This window comes from Drosophila teissieri, chromosome 2R (assembly GCF_016746235.2).
Source record: "Drosophila teissieri strain GT53w chromosome 2R, Prin_Dtei_1.1, whole genome shotgun sequence".
NCBI classification, from domain to species: domain Eukaryota; kingdom Metazoa; phylum Arthropoda; class Insecta; order Diptera; family Drosophilidae; genus Drosophila; species Drosophila teissieri.
The window spans coordinates 21,707,199-21,732,926 of record NC_053030.1 but is presented as its reverse complement, the minus strand read 5'-3'; the positions used below and the strand labels follow the sequence as shown (position 1 = coordinate 21,732,926).

At 44.5% G+C, this 25,728-nt stretch overlaps 2 protein-coding genes across 2 annotated transcripts in view; both read left to right on the top strand.

Annotated features, from left to right (window-relative positions):
* The first annotated feature begins 13,317 nt into the window (after positions 1–13,317).
* Positions 13,318–14,770, top strand: LOC122613886 (splicing factor U2AF 50 kDa subunit). Its single transcript, XM_043788302.1, has one exon. The coding sequence runs from the start codon at positions 13,413–13,415 to the stop codon at positions 14,739–14,741; it is 1,329 nt and encodes a 442-aa protein (XP_043644237.1). The 5' UTR covers positions 13,318–13,412; the 3' UTR covers positions 14,742–14,770.
* Positions 14,771–21,031: 6,261 nt separating this feature from the next.
* The window catches only part of LOC122614334, a 41,415-nt gene continuing 36,718 nt past the window's right edge, over positions 21,032–25,728 (top strand). Inside the window, exon 1 of the mRNA XM_043788895.1 lies at positions 21,032–21,442. The gene's annotated coding sequence lies outside the window, so the exon portion shown is untranslated. The remainder of the gene's footprint in view (positions 21,443–25,728) is intronic.

Sequence of the window (25,728 nt, the reverse complement as noted above, 5' to 3'; positions counted from 1 at the left end):
CTCCCCTTTTAGGGGGCTGGAAGTAAAACCCTCATTGTTTGCATTAAAGAGCTTGCTGGCTGCTTTGAATACACAGTCAAAAAAAGCTTAGTACCCAAAACTAATGACATTATCATAAGAAAACGAAAGTTATGCTCTTTGCTAGCTTAATCTATTTGAATCTGTTTTGAAAGCGGAGCATTTTCAAATATTCAGCTGCCTGTTAGGAGAGTAAAATTTGGCTAAGTGCATCTACCTAAAGCACTTGAGCAACTGCTTTTGCTGCTGCTTCCAAAAAGGCTTTCGGTAACTTAGTTTCCGTCGCTTTTTACAACCTCATGTTTGCATTTTACCTCAACGACGAATGCTCGGGGTCCACACAACAACATCGTTGAAAATATAAATAAAAATAAAATACGACTATATATACAACAACAACAGCAGCAAGAAGAGGCAGCAGCTCCACAAGTGGGTTGTCAAGCAGGCCAGAATTGTTGTCAAGAGAAGTTGTAAAATGCTTCCCAAGTAATAATATACAACAATTTCGTAGCTGGAAGTGGATTGTGGATTTGGAAAGCAAAATGCTTGCACAAGATAAACATTTTGTTTTCCGCTCTGCTCTCATCATACGTTTTTTCCCAACTCACTTTGGGGTTAAACTGCAGTCAGAGATCCGAATAAATGAATTCATTGAACTAAAGATTCTCCGCATCTATGGGGCTTAAATCTCGGGATTAGTTATTTCCCTGCATTTGTTACTATGATATGCTCTTTTTTATGGCCCATGCATGTAAGCATGCAACTGAGATATTCAAGCTCATCTCCCTTTACGCCGTTTTATGGGGAATTCTTCGAGTTAATCCGTTTTATAAGCCCATGAAAGTGATTTAGCGGCACCTTCTGCTCATCTGCTCATCTGCTCATCTTTCCCCTTATCTGCGCTGAAAAGGAAAGTGGCCACTCTTTGTTTGTTATCTGCTTTATCTGTTTGCGATAAGCCCTCTGATGCCTTTTACACTGAGCCCCCGAAAGCCTTGTAATCTGCAGCCGAGCTCGGCGAATTGCGTGGTCGATTTATGGCGTGGATTTATGGACTGATCTCTAAATAAGTCTTTCGGCCATAAACACCCACCCAGTTGTCACACCTGCCACATGGAGAGAGGTGTGATTCTTGGCCAAAGGTGTCGCTGCGATCGTTATGCAATATACGCCATCAACTTGGCCAGCCAAGGTTTGCATATCTCAACTTAATTCGAATTCATTTAATTTTTAATGCCCAAATGCTGTCTTATCTGCGTGTCTTGCACTGCACAGCCATCTCAGTCCAAAACTCTTCGTGAAGGAGGCCCATAACAATTTCCCCAAACATCAAATTTAATGCGATTTTAATTTCTGTGCCCAGCGCATTTTCCAATTTCACGACTGCCGGGGGAGCAGGAGCAAGGAAAGCTCACTGCCCACCTGGGATGGATATGTTTTGGCATCCATCCCATCCCCAACCACCATAAAATGGCATAAGGGCAAATAAATATTGCAAATAGTCATAAATATTGTTGATTGGGGGGAGGGACTGCGGAAAAGGAAGACCTTTTAATTAAGGCAATAAAACGGAAATCGACCACGTAACCTAAGGAAAACATAAAGTTTACATTAAATCCACTTAATGTTCGAACAAAGTGCCGTGAATATCTTCTTTATCGCCACGTGCCTCAGGTTTTTGGTCCCTGCCCCGCCCCCTTTGCACCTGCCGCCCACCTGGCTGTTGATTTTTATTTTTTTTTCTTTTGCTCATGTCTCTGTTTGGCAGGCCTTAAGCCTCAGGGTCGGATTAAGTTACACTGAGCGGAAAGCGGTGTAAATGAAAGTCTTAAAGCTGAGCCGACTCTTCTCAATGTTTCTTTACGAGAATTGTTGCATTTAGAAAGAGTGGCAGTACTACACATACATATATGCCGTACCTTAATGGCCATAGTTATTAAGTGCCTTTCGGCCCGAAGGCAGCTTACAACTCAGTGCTTTTGGCCAAGTGAGCAGCCGATGTCCTTTCACCTTAACTACTAACCATCTCAGGAGCGCCTCATATTTGATTTTTATTAGCCTTCCACTGCCGCTGCCGTGTCAGAAGTGGGCGCCTTTGGCGCTTGGTCCTCTTCATTCTTCTCCATTGGCCACCCAACTCATCGCCACTTTCCCATTCGCTCATCATCTGCCTTCATCATCGCCAAACGGCCGACCGACTGGTCATAAAAACATTTGGGCCCAAGGTTGTCCGATGTTGATGTAAGTATAAATTAAATATTTCGTGCATTAACGCTCGAGTGTTTATTTTTGCCTCCGGGGAAAAGGGAGGAGCGAGTCGGGAGGGAAACTCATTAAATTAGCAATGTCGATTTTAATACCTCTCGCCGTTTTTTCTTTCCATTTGCCGGGGACGGGGCTTAGCTAGTCGGCTTCATGAATTATTCACCCAGAATTGGTCGGAAAATGATCTGCTCCAACGCCACAACTCCCCAATGCACTTACGCTTACTTCAAAGCTAATTAAACTGGGAACGGAACGGAAGAGAATGAAGCGAGTGCAGACTTGGTCACACTATTCAGCAAAACTATGGCGCTGGTCACACTAATCGTTGTTATTATCATTATCAGTCGAACAGAATGATTAGAAAACTCTACCACTTCATTTTACTCTCATATTTCCCCAAAGGGCACTTCGCATTCGATTCACTTATCGGCTGCTGTATCTGGAACGACTGAAAAGTAGGTAGGCAGGCAGACAGGTAGCAGAGGTGGTCGGCAAGTTGGGAAATCCGGACGGAGGCTGACCTCAGTGACTTTTCATGACCCAATGACACTTTGACTAATTGAAAACTGTCAAATTGCAAGTCGCATACCCCATGCCCCATACTTCCCATCATTTCAGCTGCAGCTTGGGCTTCTTAATTGAATTAACTCATTAGACGTAAGTATCTGCACATCCATCTATGCAGTCCGTCCAGTTCAGTTGAGTTGGGTTTACCTATCTTGCCGGTGAGCTGACAAACAAAATAATTCCGACATTTTTCATTTGTACACTCGCATGCATACATACACTGGCGTATGGCAGCGTTTGTGGCAAACATTTTGGTCAAATGTCATTTTGCGCAAACATTGCTTACGTCTGATTTTGGATTGGTCAGCTTCAGCTCTGGGATTTATTAATGACGTTTCGTATTGGGGTTAACATTCATTTAATTTATTTGAGCCTCTCCGCCTCTCCCCCTCTCCCCTAAATTGCCACAAATTGTGCATTGTGACAGTCGAAAATGCGGCTGGGATTGACTATCTCTTGCTTATTTGTGAATTGCTGGCTTGGATAATTAATAGCTCGTAGTGATGTGCAGCAAACGCATCTTGCAGCTGTCACAGGCAATTTGAAAGAAATTAAGATAATCCCAGCAAAAGGTAAACATGGCTTCACAATTGCATCTGCAACTATATGGCAGCTCTGCCCGAGGTGATTACTAAATCAATTTGCGAAAGGATCTCTGATGGGCTAGTTCCCGACCATTTCACTCGGCCACAAGCGAAATACACCGAAATCTGTTCACATTTTTTATATAAAGTGGCCTCTTCGTTTTGATTGCCATTTGCGGATTATCTTTTCGGTCTGATTGAGAAACCTCGCACTCCTCTGTTTTCGGAGCCATAACAGATGATGATGATTCCATTTGCGGTTTGAATAATTTTCATAATTTAAATAACAGCACCCAACCCTGCAGACAGATAGTCACTCACTCACTCATTCAGCCAGCCAGCCAGGCAGCCAGCTAGTCCGTCAGGACCCAGTCCTTTATTTTGGCCAAAAGAAGGGGCTACCAGCGACTGCCAGTCGAGACAAAGCAAAAGCGAGAGTGTAAATCACGGAGTGAAATGATAAATGGAGCAGCGACTTGTTACGCATAAATTGTTGGCCAGAATGAAAGGGGCTCAGGATTTGAGCGGAGGTCCTCGTCATGTGCGAAGTCCTCCGACTGAGGCACTTTCCCTCGGTAAAAACAATATTTCATTACATTTACATATTCTCACTCAATTTTCATATTTTCGCATTCTCGGTGGGGGATTTTCGTGTGGCAGGATGGAGTCAAGTGGATCTTGTTGTGCCTGCGCCTTTTGTTTCCATTTTTATGGTAATGCCGTCGAAGACCCTTATCCCCGCCTTTCCCTTCCGACATTTCCCCCCCGTCCCCCCTGTGTGTTCCCCACTGTTCAGTGTTCACTGTTCATTTTCCGGCCACGCAGCCGCTTGTACAGTGGCGCCCCCAAGTGTCGGTTCATTCGCATTTCGTATGTCAGCATTTTAAATAGGCTTTTCATGTTCGAATTTTATTTTATTGTGTTTTTACGCTTGGCATCGGCCGCACTTCTTTCCTTCGGTCCTTCGGTCCGTTTTGTTTTGCCTTCTTTTATTTTTCCGGAATCCTCGAGTCCTCGGGCTACATTAAATTTCGCAAGTTGTATGCAAAGTCAGGCCCGCCGACTCTCAACTCTGAACTCTGTCCTGGCTTTATTAAATACAAATATTTTGCTTGTGGGGAGAATGGTTTGTTGGCTCCACCAGCGTCCTTCTGTGTGCTTCTCTGTGTGTGGGTGCCTCTGTCCAGACCACATTCCTTGAGCAAAGTCTGCGGCTGTCAAGGACACTACAAGTATATACATACATACCTGCTGGGTGTATGGGGTTTTCTTCACCTCCCCAAACGAAGTTTTTTTTAAGTGGTTTGGGTCAACTGTCTTCCAGTTATTGTGTTCCTCCTCAGGGAAATACAAAACCATGTTCAGTATTTATACTTGGAATTATAAAATCAAATATATTCAGTTAAGTATATGCCTTTTTCTTTCTATTATATGAATTCATGCTGCCAAGTAATTGTGAAGAGCATGGGGAATTCGTTGTTCTCACTGAATTTATTGCCGTTTTCCGGCCTTTTCACTTCTGCTGGTTGCTGTCATTTAAAGCAAAACAAATAAAATGCCCAAAGGCTTAAAATCGGCACACAGCTGCAGACTCAGAAGGACATCAGTGCCCACACTCAAACATCCGCACATCATCAATGCGTCACAATATCGAATAAAATCCCCTGATTCTGAAAAAATGCACTGAAAGTAAGTCCAGCGAATATGGCACGAGTATGGTGAAGTATTCAAGGAGCTTCTCGCTGGTAGAAGGTGGTGTCCTGCGAGGCAAACGTGTGAGGGAAACGCGAAGCAGAGCCAAACGAATTTTTCATTCGTCATAAAAACATTTTGCAATAATTTTTGCATTTCACTCGACTGTTCACGGTTTATCCTGGCTCTTCCCCCCGCTCACACTTCAGCATGACTCTCATTTATCATTTCGGAAGCAGTGATGCTCAGTTTAGTTTAACAAAAATAGTTAGTTATTTATTAGTAACTATATTAAGATACTTATAAGTTCGGAGCAGGTTGGAGTACTCATTTTACTCTAATCTTTGATGTATAGTTTTCTGTTTAGTATATAAAACATAGCATAATGTATAACATTTCTAGCTATAACTACTCCTAATGAAATTCTTTTTAATCACTTAAAATATAAATATATATCCGTATAAAATACATAATAGTCAGCTTTAAAAACAGATCTCGGTGGGTCATAATCAACACCAAAAGTCGCGTAGTAAGTAAAGTGTGGGTGGAAAAGAGGGTGGTGTGTGGAGGGAAGGGGCAGGAAGTGACAGGGTGTGTGCTTTACGTTTGGCTTATTCGGTTTGGGTTTTTTGTTGGTTTGGTGTGTGTGGTGTGGTGTGAGTGTGTGTGGTGTGAGTGTGTGTGGTGTGGTTCCTTCTGCTGCTGCGGTGTGGCACAATAAACCCTGCTTCCTGGCAATGCAATCCTTTATAAGCCACTTCATTCCGCCGACCCGAACCTTTAGTTCACTTCGTGTTTCCTTATTGCTCCTCAGGTTTTTGGTCAGTGTTGCAGGATTTCTTTGAGTGCTGTTCGGTTTCCTGTTGTTTTTGCGTTTAACTCTGGTTTTGAGCCCTCTTCAGTTGACCTCTTGTGAACCCAGCCATTGCTAACTGGCGTTCCACTCAGGTTTCGTTTGTTTGATTTACTTTAAAGAGTTCATGGCATGGAGTTGAAATACAAGAACTTTATTTAGTAGTTCTTTAAACATCTTTGAAGCTACGGTTGATAAAGGGTAACTAAAAATGGTTTCTATGCACAATTCCCTCTAGTTTGCCATTGTTGCTAATGATTTCGATGGTTTATCCGTGTTGAAGGTGTGTGCTGGAATCTCCGTCCTGGTGCCGTATCATTCCAACGCTGTGCATCCTGTCTGTGCCCTGTCGCCAGTGCAATTTGGCCAAGTGCGTCCCCAGATATGATCAGAATTGACACTCGGCCAGTGAAATTTGTGCCTAATTTGAGGCCTCAGCGGGTGCCGGGTGCCTCTTCCTGTTCCACATTCCTCCTCTCCTCGGCTGCCTTCCTTTGAGCCATGTAACATCTAAACAAAAGATTAGCTGCAGTTGCCACAGGGAAGTGCACTTGGAAAATAGCTCTAGAACTCACATACACGTTTCACTGTCTTACATGTGGGTATTTAATATTTTTCTCTGAGTGCTGGGACCACACAATGGAAATGACACGAACTGCAGTCATCTAAGGATGGATAAAAACTGCAAAGGGAGTGGGAATGGCAATGGGTATGGGTATGTGAATGGAGTTGGGGTTGGGGCAGCATGTGCACGCGTTTAATGGCAGAAAACACAACAACGGAACGGAAAAACAATTGTCAACAGACGTGGAAACGTGACCAACGAATTTTACGCACAATTTCACTTTGTGCCAGAGTGTGTAGTGTGTAGTGTGTATGTTGTGTCCCAGTGTCCGAGGGTAACAAAGCCGGCCCAGAGTCCGAGACCCTTTGACAATGGCCAGCCAGCCAGTCAGCCAGCAGAATCATCATCTCCCACCTCACGGCCTTTTTGCCGGCCACACAATTATTGTTTAGAGCAGGGCCCAATCCTGGTGCTCGGCTGCGAAATCCATTCGGGAAATCCAATTAGCCATTGGTAGTTGCTCTCCGGACTGCGAGAGTTTGTTGTTGACCAGGAAGCGGCGCGCTTCCCGATCGGAAAATATGATTCATATTGCCCCATTCACTCCGCAGTCGGAAAAGCGACTGACACTTTTCGCTGTAATCGTAAAAGGTAATCGCCACTGCTTAGGCGCCTTCCCTTTGTTTTCCACTTTGTTGCAATTACCGCAGAAGTCGCGAGTTTTGACTTATGTTTCTTGGCATCGCTTCCTCTGCGATTTGCCGATTGACCATTGCCGATAATTGCCCATGGAGGCCCACAAGGCACCGTCTCTCCACCAGCCACAAATGGCCAAAATGAACCCATGGAGTTCCGCGGTTCGTTGACATCCCCTGGACTTCGATAATCGCTGGCCAGTGGGAGGAAGTTCGCCTGGCTGTGCGTGGAATGGTCAAGTGTCGAATGGAAACATAAAACATAAAATCCTATAGAATTGCACATAAATACTTTTCAGCTTCTAGGAACTGGCAAATTGTGATGAGGTAAGACGAGAACAGGAAAGTCTGGCCTTTCATACCAAACGGAACAGTAAGAGATTTATATAAATAAACAGAAACAATCTAGGAAATATTTGTATATGTACATTAGAAGACATTTCTTATACAGCTGAGTAGAGAATATTTCCATTTACTACTCAAGTTTCACTTTAACCAGTTTGCCGCTGGATCTTCGCCAGCGTTAGAGGCATAAAATGTCACCTTCAGTCCGTCGATTTCCATTGCAAATGACTCCGTTCCGTTTCTCGTCTGGGATCTGCCGGCCGACTCGCATGTCCAACTTTTTGCGGCAACACATGTTTCCCATTAGCCAATAGAGGAGGAAAATAAGAAAAAGTTTCACTGCATGCTGCGGACCTAGTCATCTCGCATTTCAGACCTAAGACTTCAGACTTCAGACTTTTCTGCCTTCAGACTCGGAGCGACCATGTGAGATGTGCCTGAGCCGCAGTGTAGTTGTCGTGGTTGTTGTTAATGATGATGTTGACACAACTTGTTAACAGAATAATTTATGCGACACTGACTGGCCAAATGCTTTAAAAGAAGCAGAAACAAAGTTCGCAGCAGCGGAGGTATCTATTGCATGTTTAATGATGCCACGAGCGCAGAATCATCCTGTCCGGAATCCGGATGCGCGTGCCGCACCAGAAACTGGGCATCAAATTAAGAGCAGTCCCGCAGCTTTTTGGACAAACGGATGGATGGAGGGACAAGGCCTTGGACGGGGGTCCCAGGATTTGCCGCCTGCTTTTTGCCATTTGTCAACGTCGCCAGCTTCAAGATTTTGGCCAAGCTGCAGCAGCTTCACTTTGGCTTCGGGTGTAAAAAATGATAAACGCATTCGCTTATGATGTGCAGAGCTTTCATAAATCATGCTCGCCTCTTCAAAGTTTCTGTTGGTCGCCAGCGCCACTGGCCCGGCCAAGAGATCCCGAGGAGACCCGGAAATACAATGGACAGAGGTCGGTGACGGGGTTGGGGGTCGGGGTTTTGGGTCAGAGGACAAAGGTCAGAGGTTGCCACGCGACAGCGCTTAGACAAACAAGTGTCGCTTTCGGTTGCACGTTGAGCATGATGATGATGGAGGGCACGAGATGGTAACAACCAGTAGTTCTGGCGATTTACGAGCTCCAAGTGGGGCTCGTCAACTAGTCAGTGGAGTTCCAGTTGGCATTTGATAAGAACCAGGTCACAGGTCAAGTTGCTTAGGTAAATACCAGAACGAGTGCACAGCACTTTCAGCGCCAGGAATTTCAGCTCTTCAGGACGACAGAAAGGGTAAATTATGTTGTGACTTGCACAAGAAAGCAGGTTTGAACACATTAAACCAATTTCCTAACTGGAGAGAAATTGTCCAAGGAATTCTATAGAACTAGAGCTAGCTCCATAACCTTTATTGTGGCCCCGTTTGACTTCGGTGTCCAAGACAAGTGTCTGTATCACAAATAAAACTATTCTGTTTATGCAAGAACTTGACCGAAGTTGGCCACAAATTGCCGTTGATTTCCGGATAGTTTTCCCACTCATCAAAGGGCGGGCTGGTGGCAAGTTCAATCGATATTCGTCAGCAGGGCGTTCTTGTAATGTGTTCGACATGCCTCGGATTCCGAGGGATTGGGGCAACCAGAGTCAACACTGGCCAGTGGAGCACCACCACCACCACCAGCACCACCAGCAAGGATCTCTAGCACTTATGAAATTGAATGTAAACAAAGCGACTGGGTGACTGGACACCCACTTTCCTCCCTTCTTGCAGACCCTTCCCCTGGATGACTGACTGACTGACATATCGGCGCCAGGCAGGCAATTAACATGCGATTGTCATAAATTTACTCGATGCACAGATTATTAAACATTCATAAAATAAATTACCCAGCCAAAGTGCATAAATTCTCAATTGATTTTAGCGCATTGTGCGGAACAAAGGAAAGCGATTGGGGGAGTGGAGTTAAGTGGAGGTGGAGTTCTCCCCTCGAAGAGAAAAGGAATCTGGTTATTGAATTATAACGATGTCGGCCAGAATGGCCAAGGGAAAAACATAAACATAAATTCCTTCAAAGTCTTCGAGCGAAACAACAATTGCATAGAAATCAATTTCAGAGGCGAAGCGTTCAAGGGTTAAATTCCAAGGGGGAGTTATAAATTGTGTAAGTGCAACGGGGGGAAGTTCGGAAGTTGGGAAGTTCTGAGTTGGGGAGAAAGATCCCATTTAATGGCGTTTGTGGCTTGTCGCAGGGGTTGAAACAAAGGCTGCCCCATAGTTTCCTCTCGCTGCGAAGGAAAATCGGAAAATCGGAAAAGCGACTGGAGCACTTGCCATTAAAAGTCGGATAGTTTATATTTAAAACATGCCCATTAAATCTTGAATGGTGTTGTATGGCCCGCCTCTAAGCTCTTCTGATTGGAGACTTTGAAGGGGTGCGCTTTAAATGGGATTTAGGTAATCGCAGATTCTTAAAGCTGCCTTCACTCGCAGTGATTGCATTTCAGCTAACTGCATTACCCTGCGCTTCGCCAACTCTAAGCAGATAATTTCGGCAGGAATATCATTAGGAATTCCCTTTCTGGCTCCAAAGCTGCTCCTTCGGGCTTAAGTCAACTGCATGGCGCAGGAGGGAGAAGCCCCCAAAAAAAAGAAGAAAGGAGGGAGCAGCTCCCTGATGTGAAGTGAAATGAAATTACGAAGAACCAGCTGAATGTCAATGTCCTCCCACAACAAGAAGCCCTTCCTCCTTCTGGTTTCTGGGTTCTGGATCTGGGATCTGATGGCAAAAACAAAGAGCGAACGGAATGTATGTACAGCAGCATGTACAAATATATTTCGTTTTTATGACATTTCTGACAATTTATGATGCAAATTCCTCACCCGAAAACCGAAGAATGAAGCGCTGGCACGAGAAGAAGGCTCCGACAAATTGTCGAGAAATTGCATAAAACTATAAAAAAACAAAAAAAGCACAAAAAGCTAAAAAAAAAAGCAAAAAAATGAAAAAAAAGCATGAGGGCAAAAACAAATTGTTATGCTGAAATCTGTAATCTGAAGTAGTTGCGGATGCACTCGAGAGATATTTATGGTGGGAGCGAGCGAGAGGGGGAATGACAGAAAGAGACAGCAAGAGAAACACACTGTGGGCAAAGGGCAAAAGCTGCAAAATGCGAAATTGTTTTATTTGTGCTTTCATTATTTTGCTTTATATTTCGTGATGGCTTTTTATTTTCTGTTGATTCATCAGAAAATAAATTGAAATATTCTTGTTGACAAAACCACCGTACCGAATTCGGACTTTTGGGGAGAACTTTTCGCTTTTTGCTTTCCGCTCTCTGCCATTGCATGATTTATTTAATTTACTAAAACTAACAGAACATGGAAAATATTTGATAATAAAATCACGTTCACACGCTTAAGGCCACAAATCAATTGGTGCCGCCGAAATCGAAATCGGAATCGGAATCGGAATCGAACCCAAAGTTCATTATAAAATGATTTGCCTTATTTTTATTTGGGTCCCAAATTCGTGGAAAGCGTTTGGCTTCTGACCGCAACGGAGGACTTTGGCCTCCATGTGAATCAATAGCAATCTGTCCCAGGCACTCAGTCTATCACAACAAACTCTTTCGGCTTGTGGGGTCTTCGCTGCTGGTTAATATGCCAGTGTTTTATTTAAAAGTCGCACAAACAGGCAAAAGCAGGCAAAAAACGATGAATAACCGCATGCAAAACAAACTATTGGTAACAAAATATACGAGTATGTGGACATTTTCCAAAATAAATACTGAAATTTAAACGGCTCCCCGACATCTGGCGACTAACCAAACAAAGCATTTTTTACGGCAGCTTAATTAAAAAAACACAAATTCGCTCGTATTATTTTTTGGGATGAAAAATCTAAATAGAAATAATGACGAATGGCAAGCGAACGTGGAATAAGCCTGACTGAAATAAACGGATTTGTTATCTAATTTATTATGGAGTTTTATTCGTCCAAATATTTTCGAATGAAAAAATCAGAAACGTCGAGTTAGGATAAAGTTGCATAATGGAATTTACTATAATAGAACTTAAATGTTAGTGGCAGCTGCCACTAATAATGATTTTTGACACCTAATAGTTTATTTGTGTAACAACATATGCATATTAGTTTTCGGAAATGTTATACCAAAAATTCTCTTTCGACCAGAACGACTTTAATGTGGTCGTGGGTTTTGGCCTCTTGACTGATTTCCATTTCGTGCATGTGGCCAAAACTCAGACAATATGTTATGAATTTTTATTAAGTTGTGTTTGCGTGCCAAGGAAAAAATGAAACAAATTAATTTATCGCCAGCGTGTTATTGTTCAAATAAAAGGCCCAAATCAAAGTCGCTGATCGAAAACAAAAACGGAGGGAATGGGGATGTGGAGTTGGGACTTTCGTCATCCTCATCTGGCTAGCCATCGCCATTATCGATGGACATCAATGTAGGGATATGTTTGGGAGTATGTCAGAAAGTCGGCGGGCGGGGGGCACGTTGCATGAATTTAAATGGACAAATTAATTGCGTTTGTCAGGCTTGTGGACAGGTTCTGGCCATTGGGGAACCAGGCGACCTGGCCGGACAAAGAATTAATTGGTTTTTGGACACTGGATGAAATATATTTAATTTAGGCTTAATGCCGGACAGAGATTGCATTTTAGTGTGCACCCCCGCCGCCGCCGTCACCTCCTCACAAGTGTCAAATTGGCATTGAATCATGACTGGGACTGTATCTGTATCTGTGTATCTTTATCTGTGCGCGATCGCCGGCCATCAAATAGCCATTAAACAGTAGACCATTATCCTAGCCGAGGAATGATGGGGCATGATACCACAAAGGATCTCCGAACCCAGTCGATGATCGAGGATCGGCACATAAATTATCACTCGGTTCTGCGTACGACAAAGTTGTTTATGTGGAATCCACTGAGGGAAAAATGAAGCGTAGATTTCTTAGCTTGTATTTAGTAGGCACTTTTATTCAGATACTTTGTTCTGTGTAGCGTTGTGCAAGCAGGATTCTTTTCGTGAATAGAATAGAACGCCCCTAAAAGTTTGAAATCCCTCCTTTGTGCGATCCGAGTTGACAGTTTTATTGTGTCGCCTTTCGGAATTAATTGAGTCGCCCCTCGGTTCCAAATGAAGTCGTTGTCGCGTTTCCGAGGAATGCGCTGAGGATGGGATCCCCTGCTCCGCCGTGGAGAGCAGAACCCCTGCGGGAAGAGATGGGCTCGGAGGACCACACATCGCGTTGGAGACGACACACGCGGCTCTAGAAACGAACCCAAAAGACGCATGCCCCTAACAAATTGCTGCTTCTCTACTTAAATCATCAACGGCCTGCGGGCGAGAGCCGTTGCCAATTAATTATAATTGATTGGCGATATTAACGGAAATTATGATGATTATGATTATTCGCTGGAAATGCACCCGCAGACACGTTACCTACACATTCAGATACGTTTTTCTGTTGAAAGATATAACGACGCATAGAAAGCTCTAAACTATGCGGATGATGTATGATAAACGACTTAATTGTTTCTCTTTTTTTCAGCTCGCCATTGGCATCGAATACATTAAATGATAGATGTGAGTGCTGACTGAACAAATTTGCTGGAATTTTGAATTTGGTAGGCCTACACAATAATTAAATTTACGTTACAGAATGTTTGTTTAGTGCGGTCACATTGCTTGTTATCGATTCCTTCAATTGTCAGCCTGAATCAGACTGAATTTTAATCAGAGAAGTCTCTATTGTGATTTGGATATTTGTCAAGCAAAAGGCCTGGTTTTTCCGAGAACTCTAGTTGAAAAGCATGAGACGTCAGCGGCCGCATAGAGGGGAACGTTCTCGAAGCGCTCTGCGTTCCCGTTCCCGTACCCGTACCCGTTCGCGATCCGGTTCTCGATCCCGACCCACCCGTTCGGATACGATTTTCGCAGACAGGTCGCGGTTGCAGCGCCGTCCGGGAAGGGCTGCCACCGCCTGGGACATTCCGCCGGAGGGATATGAGCAGGTGACTCCGCAGCAGTACAAGGCCATGCAGGCCAGCGGGCAGATTGCCTCGCGGATTGTGCCGGACGCCATGCCCACGGGTGAATCGGCGGCGATTGCGATGATCACCAGACAAGCTCGCCGGCTGTATGTGGGCAACATACCATTTGGAGTGACGGAGGAGGAGATGATGGAGTTCTTCAATCAGCAGCTCATGGCGCTGGGACTCGAGGGCGCCCAGTATTTGGATGGCAAGGCTGTGCTGACCTGCCAAACGAATCTGGAGAAGAACTTTGCCTTCCTGGAGTTCCGCTCCATGGACGAGGCCACCCAGGCCTTGAACTTCGATGGCATCATCTTTCGCGGCCAGATCTTGAAGATACGTAGGCCACACGACTATCAGCCGGTGCCCTCGATCCGCGTCTCTAACATGGAGAGCTATAGGTCATTCAGGTTGCCGGCCACCACCGTCACCAATCCTCCGATTGCCACCATTCCCATGTCCTCGATTGTTCCCGATTCGCCCAATAAGATCTACGTGGGTGGCTTGCCCACCTGCCTGGACCAGGAGCAGATCAAGGACCTGCTGCAGTCCTTCGGCGAGCTGAAGGGACTCAACCTGGTGAAGGACATCAACACCAGCCTGAGCAAGGGATTCGCCTTCTTCGAGTACTTCGATCCCTCGGTCACTGACCACGCCATCGCCGGCTTGCACGGCATGCAGCTGGGCGATCGCCGGCTGGTTGTCCAGCGATCCATTCCCGGCGGAAAGAACGGACTCTCCGGACAACAGCCCATTGTCCAGGTACCGGGAATAGCCACACTACTGGACCCCGGCTCACCCACCGAGATCCTGTGCCTGCTGAACATGGTGCTGCCGGAGGAGCTGCTGGACAACGAGGAGTTCGAGGACATTCGCACGGACATCAAGCAGGAGTGCGCCAAGTACGGCGAGGTGCGGAGCATCAAGATCCCGCGCCCCGTTGGCCCATTCCCGAAGCGGGGCTGTGGCAAGGTCTTCGTCCAGTTCGAGTCCGTGGAGGAATCGCAGAAGGCCCTGAAGGCGTTGAGTGGCCGCAAGTTCAGCGGGCGCATCGTGATGACCTCGTTCTACGATCCCGAAAAGTACCTGCTGGATGAGCTTCAATAAAATCTAAACCTTAAATGATATAAACAATATATACATATCTCTGTGTCTGTATTAAAATGAACTTGTATTTAATAAGCTTGTCGCTGCCAGTCAGTTCATCTCGACAGCTGTTGAATCGATGAGCTGGTGGGGCCAAGGCCAGGAGCGTTGAGGAAGTTAATACCCAGATGCCGACTCGCGTTGTTGTGATATCATCTGCTTAAGGCCGAAGAAATCGCTTTAAGTAACCTGGGGCCGGAATGTGGGGAAAGAACGATGGCAGGCAGGGATTCAATTAGGCAGACCAACTTAAGCTGCAATCCTTAAAGCTGCTCAAAATCCGACACCTCCTGCAGCAGCTCCTCCTGCGCTCCTCCTGGGATGCCAGTTCCCCTGCTTGCTTAATTAAAATTTTAAACTTTACGCTTTATCGCCGGCACATTCACACCTACCCAGCTACCATCCCATCCGCTTATTGCGATGCCCAGGTAATGCCTTAATGCCTTCTCAATGGAGAAGCTGGAGAAGCTCCTCCTCGGCTGCTTATCTCGCCGCACGGTTGCATTTTCTCAGGTTTCACGTTTCGAGGGTCTTGTGGCATCGCATTCGCCTGGGGTCTTTTCTTATCTCAAAGTTTGGTCATTTGGGCGACAGCCGATCATCAATACGCGTACGCGTAATGAAATGCGTTGGCACACGGCGAGAAACGAGCTCAGCCAGGTGGGAAATGAAAGCAGTCACTCTCTATATGATAAAACCTTCTTCCGGATAAAGAGTAACAGCGCATTTCTGCCAGTGCAGTGCTAAGAGCGTTGAAAGCCCATCTCCATCTGCAGACTGAGCGATTTATCAGTGGCAACGACGAAGACCAGAGCTAAACGCTTTATCGCAGTGAAGGAGATTGTGGCAGGCAGGATGGGCAAGAAGTTGAGCAGTTGAGAACTCGAGAGTGGACGGTGGCCACAGATTAATCCAACGCCTGGCACTTTTGTCATTCACCGATCTGAAGGCGAGCCTTTCATTGCCGGGGGACACCGAACACCGAACACCGAAAACCTCGAAAAACTAAGAGACTTCTTTCGTTGCCGCTGCGCTGTGCCATGAAAATCAATGCCTCGATGGGTAATTAATAAACGCCCATAAAGATGCGGATACAATAAAAATTCCAGACTTTCGAGGCAGAGAGAGAGTGAGGGTGAGGAATCAACTCAAAAGGGTTTCTTTGATTGTGTAGTTTTTTCCTTCGTTGATTTTTATGAGCTGGCAGCTGCGCTTTGGGGATTAACTGGATTGACTTCTAATCTCGTCCAGCAACTTCTCCCCTTCTTTAGTTTGTGTCCGAGGTTAGGGTCTGTTTGTTAGGTAATCGAAATTGAGCAATCAAAGGCCACAGTTGAGTGAACCCGACTCCCGCTCCAAAGCCCTTCATCCCGGCGGCTTCTATGCATTTTTAATTGCATTCTCATCATTTGATTTGAATATGATGTAGTAGATAATCACTGGGCTCCTGCCAGAGCAACGCCTTCCTCCACAATCGATTGTTAAACGACTCTTTACCCATTTCACCTTCCTTGATTGTTCCATTTGGTGGAAGAAGCTTGTTCCTTCACTTATCGCATCCATCACTTGATTTGTGTCCCAGCGAGTTATCCAACTTAATTAGCTGGATCTGCAGAACGTTGTGTTTCGTTTCACTAATGATAGTTTAGTTGGCCGAGCGCCGTATAAATTTGCCAAAGATACCAAACTACAGATGCTCTATCCAGATATCGGGGAATGCATAAAAATTTGTTCTTCTAATGATCGCGATAGGCATCTCGCATGCGTTCAATTTGTACGGATCTAATGAAGATACACGGAAGAGTTCAGAGACAAAAGTTCAGAGCGGACTTAATGAACTAAACTGCTGCAAATCAGAAGTTAATCTCTGAATTATTTAAAAATCAGGAGACAGCTTCTTTTATTTTTTTTTTGGTGCTCAATGGGCAGCAGCCCGAATTCAATTAAGCAGAACCTGTTGCTTTGTTTGGTTTGCCCGCAATTCAACTCACATTTCCGGTGCCCAAAAAAATGAAAAAAATAAGAAATGAAGAGGCGAACAAAACACGCAAATAAAATCAAATAAACAAATATTGTTGTGCAGCTCAGGCGAATCTGTAATTTCCCCTTCATAGTCGACAACAAAGGCTGAAAACAAATTACCAGCGAGAATAATTTCTCCGAAATTTCAACCTGGGGTTGTAACTGCAAGGAAAGGGTGGGGTTTTTGGGTAGTTGAATGGTGGGATGGTATTCTCCGCCCAACCATATCCTGTCACTGCCATTTCCATACCCATTCCGAATCCAGAGTTCCAGAGTTCCACGCCGCTTCGTTAATGGCAGCGCAATTAATTCGAGCAAATCGTCTGTGAACCCTTTTTATGACCTCTAGGACAGGACTCCCCGGAACATCGCATCCCGTCTCAGTCGCAGATAAAAATTCATTAAACGACATCATTGGAGAGCTTTGTTTCGCTTTGAACTGTTTGCCCGGCGATAATAAATGCGGAATAGGAGCGCAAATGCCGAAAAAAGCGTTCTTTAAATGCTTTCGAGTTTTCCCTTTTCCGGCGCCGCGAAAATTGTTTCGCTTTTATTTGCGTAAGCTCTGCTTCAACTGCTTAAAATAGAACATAAAGCAAAGCAAATAAAGGTTTTTCCAGGATGAGCCAATGCTTTACCTTCAGTTCTACACTGATAAACAAGCAAAATGATTATTATCTTAGCAAAATTACATTACTATCCGCTTCTATTGGTCTTATTGTGTTGCTTTGAAGGGAGAAATATTTCCCACTATCGACAGAGAAAACCATTCATCTGAGTTACCTCGTTTTCGGGGGCATAAATCTAGCTGCCTCATCCTGCAGAGTTGCATTGAACTAGTGCCCCTTACACCATTAAACTAGCCCATTAGCTGGCTATTCAACTGGCTGGAGCACAGTGTTACAAGATAATTCCGCTGATCTATTACGCGGCTCAAGGGCCATTTGTCTCTCTAAACTCTTACACAATTCCAAAACCGAGTCCCGAATCCCTAATCCGAGACGCGAGTTCGAAGAACCCATTTGTGGACACCCCGCGGCGCCGAAAGGAGAAACAATGGAAAAGCGGTGGGCATCCGAATGGGTTTTTCCCCGGGTTTTCCGAGGCACCAGCGCGAATAACCTGCGACCTGAGCGCACTTAATGAGGGTCATAAAATCAAGCGCCGGGCCTTCAACAAAAACAGGCTCAGACGAGAGCGGATAAACCGAAACTAAAGCAACCCGAGAATCTGAGAACCTGAGGTGTAACAGGTGAGTCGGCAATGAAATCATAATGCAGATTATCCCGAGCAGCCAGAAACCCAAAAGGACATCCAAGTGACCCAGAGAGAGAGCTGGCGATTTGAGGCAGCATTTAACCATTACTTTTCGAGCATTTGCTTTGAGACTGTGCCGCAAAACCTTTTAAATCGTTTGTTTTCCTCCTTTCGAATGCAAATGCGTGTCAACTTTGACCCCAAGTGAAGCCGCATCACATAATCCCCAAGAAGCGACCAGATGTGGGGCAACAATAAGAGCAGCCAACCAACGAGACAATGGGGAAAAAACACAATTTAAGCTGCTCGAAATGCCCGACTTTTTCGACTGGCCCGGCATATAGCAGCATATAATCCAAACTAAATGTCCGACTTAATTTTGTTGTTCAACTGTCCTTCTTTTCGTGTGCACTGCGAGAAAGAAGCATGAAGAATGTGCACGGATCAAGCCAAATGTTTGCTTTACAAAGTATTATTAGTCTTTTTAATCGGCGCACTTTCCAACATCAGTGTGTTGATTTTGAATATTTTCCTGGATATACAAAATATTATGCTTGTCGAATATCAATATTTACGTTTCCCCTTAATTTTCCCATTCTATTTTCTAAGTACCTGTCGTCGTTTCCTCGATGACTGACAACTTGTGCATCGTGTTGATGATAGTGGAGTGAACTTATGAGCGTAAGTGCGGATTACATACTTCCATACCTGTGGTTCACTGACCTTCCGCAGGGCGTTTCTATTCAGGACGACTTCCACGGACTCTGTCCATGTTTGTGTATTGCTTTCTTTTTTTTTTGCCGTGTAATGCTGTGAATGCTGTATAAATGCCGTGAACTTCGGGGTCCGCCCACTGATGAATGCCCGCTGCTCCGGGAGTCATCTTCATTCTCTGCCGGCGAGCATTTGTCCTGGCGTTTGTTTGGTATGCTGCTGCAGTGCCACGCCCCCTACCTGCGCCCCCTTTTCGGCTGTCGACATCCACACAATTCAACTTCAACTTTTGATACTCATCTGAATTTGCATTATTTTCTTCTGCTGCTGCTGTGTTTGCGTTGCTGCTGATTTTAATCTTTCAACTGCTCTCCGCTTTGCCTTGCTGCCTTGTGCCCTGCTTTATTTAGTTTGGAATCTTTTTTGCTAAAGAGAACCTGGTGAGCTCACCGGTGATTTGCTGGTGATATGTACCTGCACCTGCCGCCCTTCTGCCTTCTGCCGTCCAGCTGAACAGGTTTCCTTTCCTTTGTTTGTCGCGCTCCGCAGGCTCCAACGCACTCGCCACTCCTCTGCACTTCACTCTGGATTCGCTTTTTCCCATTTTCCCCGGCGGTCTTCATTCATTCCATTTCGAATGAAGAGCAGGCGAGGGCAGAAAAAGTATCCTAATTGGTATTAAAATTGACGTTATTTTTTCCAACCATTCCTGTGCATTGTGATTCGATGCCTTAATAGCTTGAATGGTGCCGCATTTGTCTTCTTGCCTCTGCCGCTGCCTCTGCCTGCGCACTTTATTCAGATTGCAGCAAGCAGCAAGTTGAGAGTCTTGTTTCGGCCAAATTTTGGGGCACTTTGGGCCAAACGCATTTCTCAGATGGCAGCGAGATTAAAATCGAAAGATAAACATGATCTCGATCCCCATGCCCTTCAGATTCCATTGGGCGATGTGACCATTGCACTCGGTTTAATTTTCCCTTGTTTTTGTTTCCCTTTTTTATCATTTAATTTTTTCGTTACCTGATTTTCATCTTTTGTTTGGCGTAATTCCGTGGGCGTTTTTGTTGCGTAGTTATGGCAAAAAATGGAAACTCCCTGGAGGATTAAATTTAAATGTGGCCACTTACACGTAATTAAGTTCACTGCACTTTATTTAAATGTGTATTAAGCCATTTTCCGCAGCACCAATATGCAAAAATAATTAAGCCGGTAATATAATTTTATTAAAGCTTAAATGAATGTGTGCTGAAATTTGCTGCATCGATTGCGCGGCAATTAAACAAAATCTTTTAAAGTCCTTTAAATTAGCTTGAGTTTCCCGCGTATCGCAATGGTGTAGGTCAGTTCCAATAAGAAAGTTTAAGTTAACAGCGCGCTACTCCGAAAACTGTTACAGGTGGCGCACTTTTCCTTTTGTGGATGGCATTACTCCGAATTAGTATTTTCGCTTATGTAGTCGGTGTATTTTGAACTATTTCAAATTTGTCAACTTACATATATGATTTCATGGGGTTTCCATTCATTGATTTCCTTTCCGAATTTTTGACATCGTTTTTTTTAAATAACACAACATTTCCCTATAATAACATTTAATTGGGTTCCACTGAGATGTTTCTCGGAACGTATGTTACGGTCTGCTGTGGACTGTGGACGATGTGGACTGAGTGAGCGAGTTGTTGATTCTAATTCGTCTGGTTTTGTTTGTGGAAGTCATTCGAAATGTGTGTCATTTTGTGGCATATGTAAAAGTAATTTGTATGCTAATCTAATGTAAACGAAATGTGATCTTTCACTAAACTATGAAAAAATTAAGGCAAGTGCACTTCTTGATTTAGATAACTTAATTTAATATATACAGTTCTATTTAGTTACAACTTCGTAAATAAATAGAAATATACCATTAAAATAAGCCAAAGTAGGGATTCAAGGAAAATACATTTCTGTAAATATAAATCAATTCCTGCTTATTTCTGAACAAACTGGTTTCGTATTGACAGCAAAAACAAGGCTCAAACTTAGGGTAACAAGATCAAGTAGTAACTTATTGGTCCGCAGGAAAACTCCTTTGGGAATGGAATCGAATTGAATGTTAACATAGCGTCCACATGCTCTCTCGCGGAGGCGGCGCATGCGCACTGAGCGCGCTGCTCGCACTGTTAACATGCCATCCACAGGCGAGCAATGCGATCCACACGCGATGCAGTCGCCGACTCGATTCATAAATTGCGTTTAGTATTGCCGAGAGTTTCAAGCGTTGTGGTACTCGAATTCGAAATCGCAAGACGCGCGGCTGTTGCGTTCAATTTCAAATCGTTGTGTTCGATCGAAAATGCTTTTGTGGCAAGAAACGCTGGAAATCGAGTCCCGCAATCGGTAGTCAATCCAAAAAGTGACCGAGTGAGCCTACGTGTGGCGTGTGGCCAGTGCGTCGCGAGTTCCAGCAGCATCGTAAGAGAAACACAGGGTAGCAAACCGAGTAATTGAATCCCTGGATATCTGGACATCGAAAGTCGCAAAATCGCAGTATTCTGCTGTTGGTGTTGCCGTGAAATGTTGCTGCTGCAACTGCCGCAGATCCGTGTGGCACAGTGTCAGTGATTGAGAATTGATATGAGAATTGATATGCAGCATGACGCCAAGCGGATTACACACAAGGATTAAATAACAAAGTAATTTGCATATTAGCATAACTCTTATCTGGAAAGTAAACTCGAATCATGACAGCGAACTAGGCACAAGTTTATGCACGAATATCGGCTCCCCAAGGATCCAAGGATCCTGCGCGAGCGGAGCGGATGTCCGTTCATGTCCATGTTGCGAGTCAATGGAACTTTTAATTGTGCACGCGTGCCCCGCCCCCTCTCGGTTGCTGCCACCCCCCTCTCTTACCGCTCATTTGCAACCCCCTTTGGCCCACACCTGTTCGCCGGGGGCTGCGTGCCCGCCAGCCCCGCCCCTTGGGGGCTCATGTTCATGTTTCCCGCATATTTGTCATGGACATCGCCTGGATGAATGCATGACTGGGTGAATAATCTCCCGGGGGACGTGGGGAGCAGGGGAGGCGGCGGAGCAGCTGGGGATCCCCCGGGGAACAGGAACACAAAAGTGCAACCATCAAGCCAACACACACTTTAAACTTGTGCCAGTGAGAAATCGTTTTGGGCAGAAGGGAGCAAACTAAATTCAACTTTTCATAAAGTTGTGCAAGAAATAGAAACTACGCTATTTAAAACTTTTGGACACATTCTGCTTGGCTGGGGGAAGTCTTTCCCTGGAAGTTGGTGCATTATTTTGATCATTTAATTTTTAAACTCAGTATTGTTTAAATTTATCCAAAGCATAAACCGCAATGAGAACGAACAATCGAATGGATAACTGCATTCTCATTCAATTATATCCAACTGCGGATTTTTCCAACCAGTTGGCTGCGCTAACTTTATTAACCAGCAAGTGGAATTTCAGATTGTTCCACCCTTGAGCTCTCTTGGCCAAATCTCAACTTATTTTCAATTATCATGTCATCTGGTGGCAAGCCACGCGCCCCTCAGCTTTTCATCCCCTTTTCCACCAGCTGCACTTGAACTCCACGTTGGTAATTCGGAAAATCCCCTCGCCAAAAAGCGAGCAGGAGAGAATTTACTATCGCCACCAACGCCAATTGAGGCACTTGTCCACGCTCGCCGACCTCCAACCACCCACCCCCTCCCCCTCCCGTTGGCTTTTCCCAGCTCCACCCGCTTTTCCGCCCTCTGCCTTCTTTCTCTCGTTATGCTTTTTGCGGTCAGTTGAGGCCGCGTGCCGAGTTCCCATTGTATGTGTGTTTTTCGTGTTTACATTTTTTTTTGTCTGATACCCAGCGTTTTTAGAGTTTGGGGCATATCCTGGCAAGGACAACGGACACAAACAGGATATGCAACTAAAATAAGGGTTCTAAAATAATCTTCATCTCAGAATATGCTGAAATAACTTTGAAGGGAAATGCTACATGATTGGGAGAAGAACACTTTAGATTGGCAAGCACTGGGTACTGGGTATTATATAGTCGCGACACACCACGCACTGTTGTTTTGGGAAAGGACATGGATCCTTGGGCCATGCGTGTGTGTCCGTGAGTCAAAGAACAGCGGCAAAAAACAGCGCAAAACGCTGGAGCAGCGGCAGAACAGCAGAAAGTGAGGTGAAGGAGCAAAGGACACCGCCAAGTTGACCTCGCGTCGCCTGCAGCGTTAATTTATAATTTACTCTCGGCTCACTGAAATCGCCTAGCACCCCAAACCACGCCCAGAACCCACCGCCCCCCTACTCCCTCCTTTATTATTATTACTTCTGTGCGTTTCCACGCGCTTTTCCCAGACCGCAGAAAAGGTCCTTTTGCCCCATCATCATCCACCAACGTTTCTGCCACTTTTGACTTTTTTACATTTGCCGACGGGTCTGAAGTTTGCTTCTTTCTGCTTTCCACCGCTATTATTGTAGCCTCTGCCGTGTTTTCCTGCTCCTCGTTGTTGTTGCGGTGTCCCCTGAATTTTCTGGCTAAAAAGGAGCAGGATAACCAAATCTGCCACCAAATTCAGCGTTCTCATCCCGGTATTTTGGCCTTTTCAACTACTCATTGTTTGCCGTCTGCCTGTGTTTTTAGTGCCTTAATTTCGCCGTTTGTCTGTGTTTTTTGGGGATACTTTTTTTTGCGCTCCTGTTTGAAATATTCTTGACTTTTGGCCCCGCGACTGTTGCGCGTCTCACTTTCTCCACTTCTCTTCAGACGTTTTTTTGCCCTCGTTTGTTTGTTGTTTTAATTAATTTGTAAATTTACTCGCCCAGATTAAAGCGAAGGAGAAGCAAATTAGCCAGACACTCCGCCAACAAAAATGCAGATGGACGGCAGATGTCATTTGCTTGAAAAAGAGAAGAACATTCTTCGGTGGGCAGAGACAACAAACCAAAGTGGGGCATTGTGGACATTAAAAACCAAAGTTGTGGAGAGAGTTTGGAATTTTACCACTTTGGATTTGTTTGCTCTGATTGCAGAGAGCTTAAATATTAAAAAAAGAAAAAAGGACTCGCGCAACTAAAAATTCTAGTAATTGAGTTCATAAAACAAATGCAAATGAGGCAGAAAGCCATAAATAAAACCTTTAACTGGGATGGCAATCATAAAAAAGAACTATTTAAATGTTAAACAATACATGTGAAAATAGTTTATGCTCAACAAATCCTGATTCTTTTTTAAATACTATTTGTTTGAATGACAGTTAAATTCCGAAGCTAAAATTTAATTGGCACCTTGTTGAAAACAAATCACATTCACTCTGTTTGTCAGCCATATTTGCAACCTCGAGTTCCCTAGACAAACAGTGTATTAAATTTGTATTTGTGTTTACTTTTAAGTTAGGGGCGTCTATCAAATTTCCCTGTCAGTCTCGGCTTTCATGCCCAGAACTGCGGGCCTCATCTTTCCTCGGCAAGTCTCGAAGTTTGCCAATAATAATAATTTAATTTCCAGCCGCCGAAGTGGAGTCACTCAAGAAAAACACTTCTGTGGAAAACTCGGTGAGCGGCACATTCGCCCGCCGGCCATTTAATTGCCGCTCCAAAGCTGCAAAGCGAAGAACAAAGGCTGAATCATTTTATATGCAGTACAAATAAGGAGAATTATTTTTGCAGCTGCTTTTTGGCCGGGGCATTTGCTTAAAGTATTTAACTTGGGCTTAACCGCAATGGCAAAACTTTGTCCTGGTCGTATTGACACATTTGTTTGGCAGCATGAAGTGCATGAAGTCGGTCAATAAAATTGCTTGCGGTGTCTTTGAGCCGAGCCAGCAACGAATTTCAAATTAAATAAACAGGAAAAAGTGCGGAAAACTCCCAAATGTGCAATTAAAAAATTTTACAGTCATAACTTTTTATTATGGAACATAATTCAGACTTTTTATGCGAGCGGAGCAAAAATGGGAGGGCGGCTCCGACTTCACTGCGCGTGTTTAATTTCGTTCCTCGTCCTGTTTTTCCAATAAATTTTCTTCCCTTTCGCACGCAATTTCCCCACTTCAACTTTTCTCCACTTTCTCCCTGCTGCTGCTCGCCCTCAATTTTTCCACTTTTTTTTTTCCTTTTTGGATATTTAATTGCATTAAAGGCAACCGAACTGGCCGCAGTTTTATGTGTCTGTTCCATCATTTTTGGGTGGCAACGAATTCTCGGCTTGTTTACGTTTCAAACTACCAAAAGTTTCAGTTTCTAACTATAGATTTTAATCACGACACGAGGCGGTTCGTTTCATATTTTTTATTGGACCTAAATGTCGACACGTGGATACTTTTCTTTTTTAGATGCATTTTAATTGGAGTTTGGCTGCGCCTTTTATGGTGCACATGGTTAGGCGAATGATTAACGTGCGGATAAAAAATGGGAGCACATTTGCCTTACACATCTTAAATTACCATCTTGCACTAGTCTGTGTGCACATAATTTGAAATCTGATTTTATATGGCCCTCTGTATTTTAAGGCACTGAGTTCTGCTCTGCGCCATTTGTTTGCCAACTTTAAACGGGAAACTAAAGTTTCATAATACCCTCGTTTCTCACATGTGGGGCACATTAACCCACACCCATTAAGCTGTCCGACAGCCAATAATTGTCGCTCCAACTAAATAATGCATAAATAATGCAGCAGGGATAACAAACTCAAACGGAATCAGGATGTACATACATATATGGGATATATTAACCCGTTGGGGGCCAAAGGGGTGGCTTTTCGACATGTTGGTGGATTTGTCGGCCAACAAAGTGAGAAAACCGCAACGGAGCGGCATAAAAAATGCATAAAACGAGGACAGAATAAAGTCATAAAGTAAAAATTGCAGACAGGCGGGGGAAAAGGAGCGTCCTGTGGGGGGAAAAGCGGAAAAGGGGCGGAAAAGGGGCAGCAAAGGGGAAAGGCGAGTCTCTGAGTTGC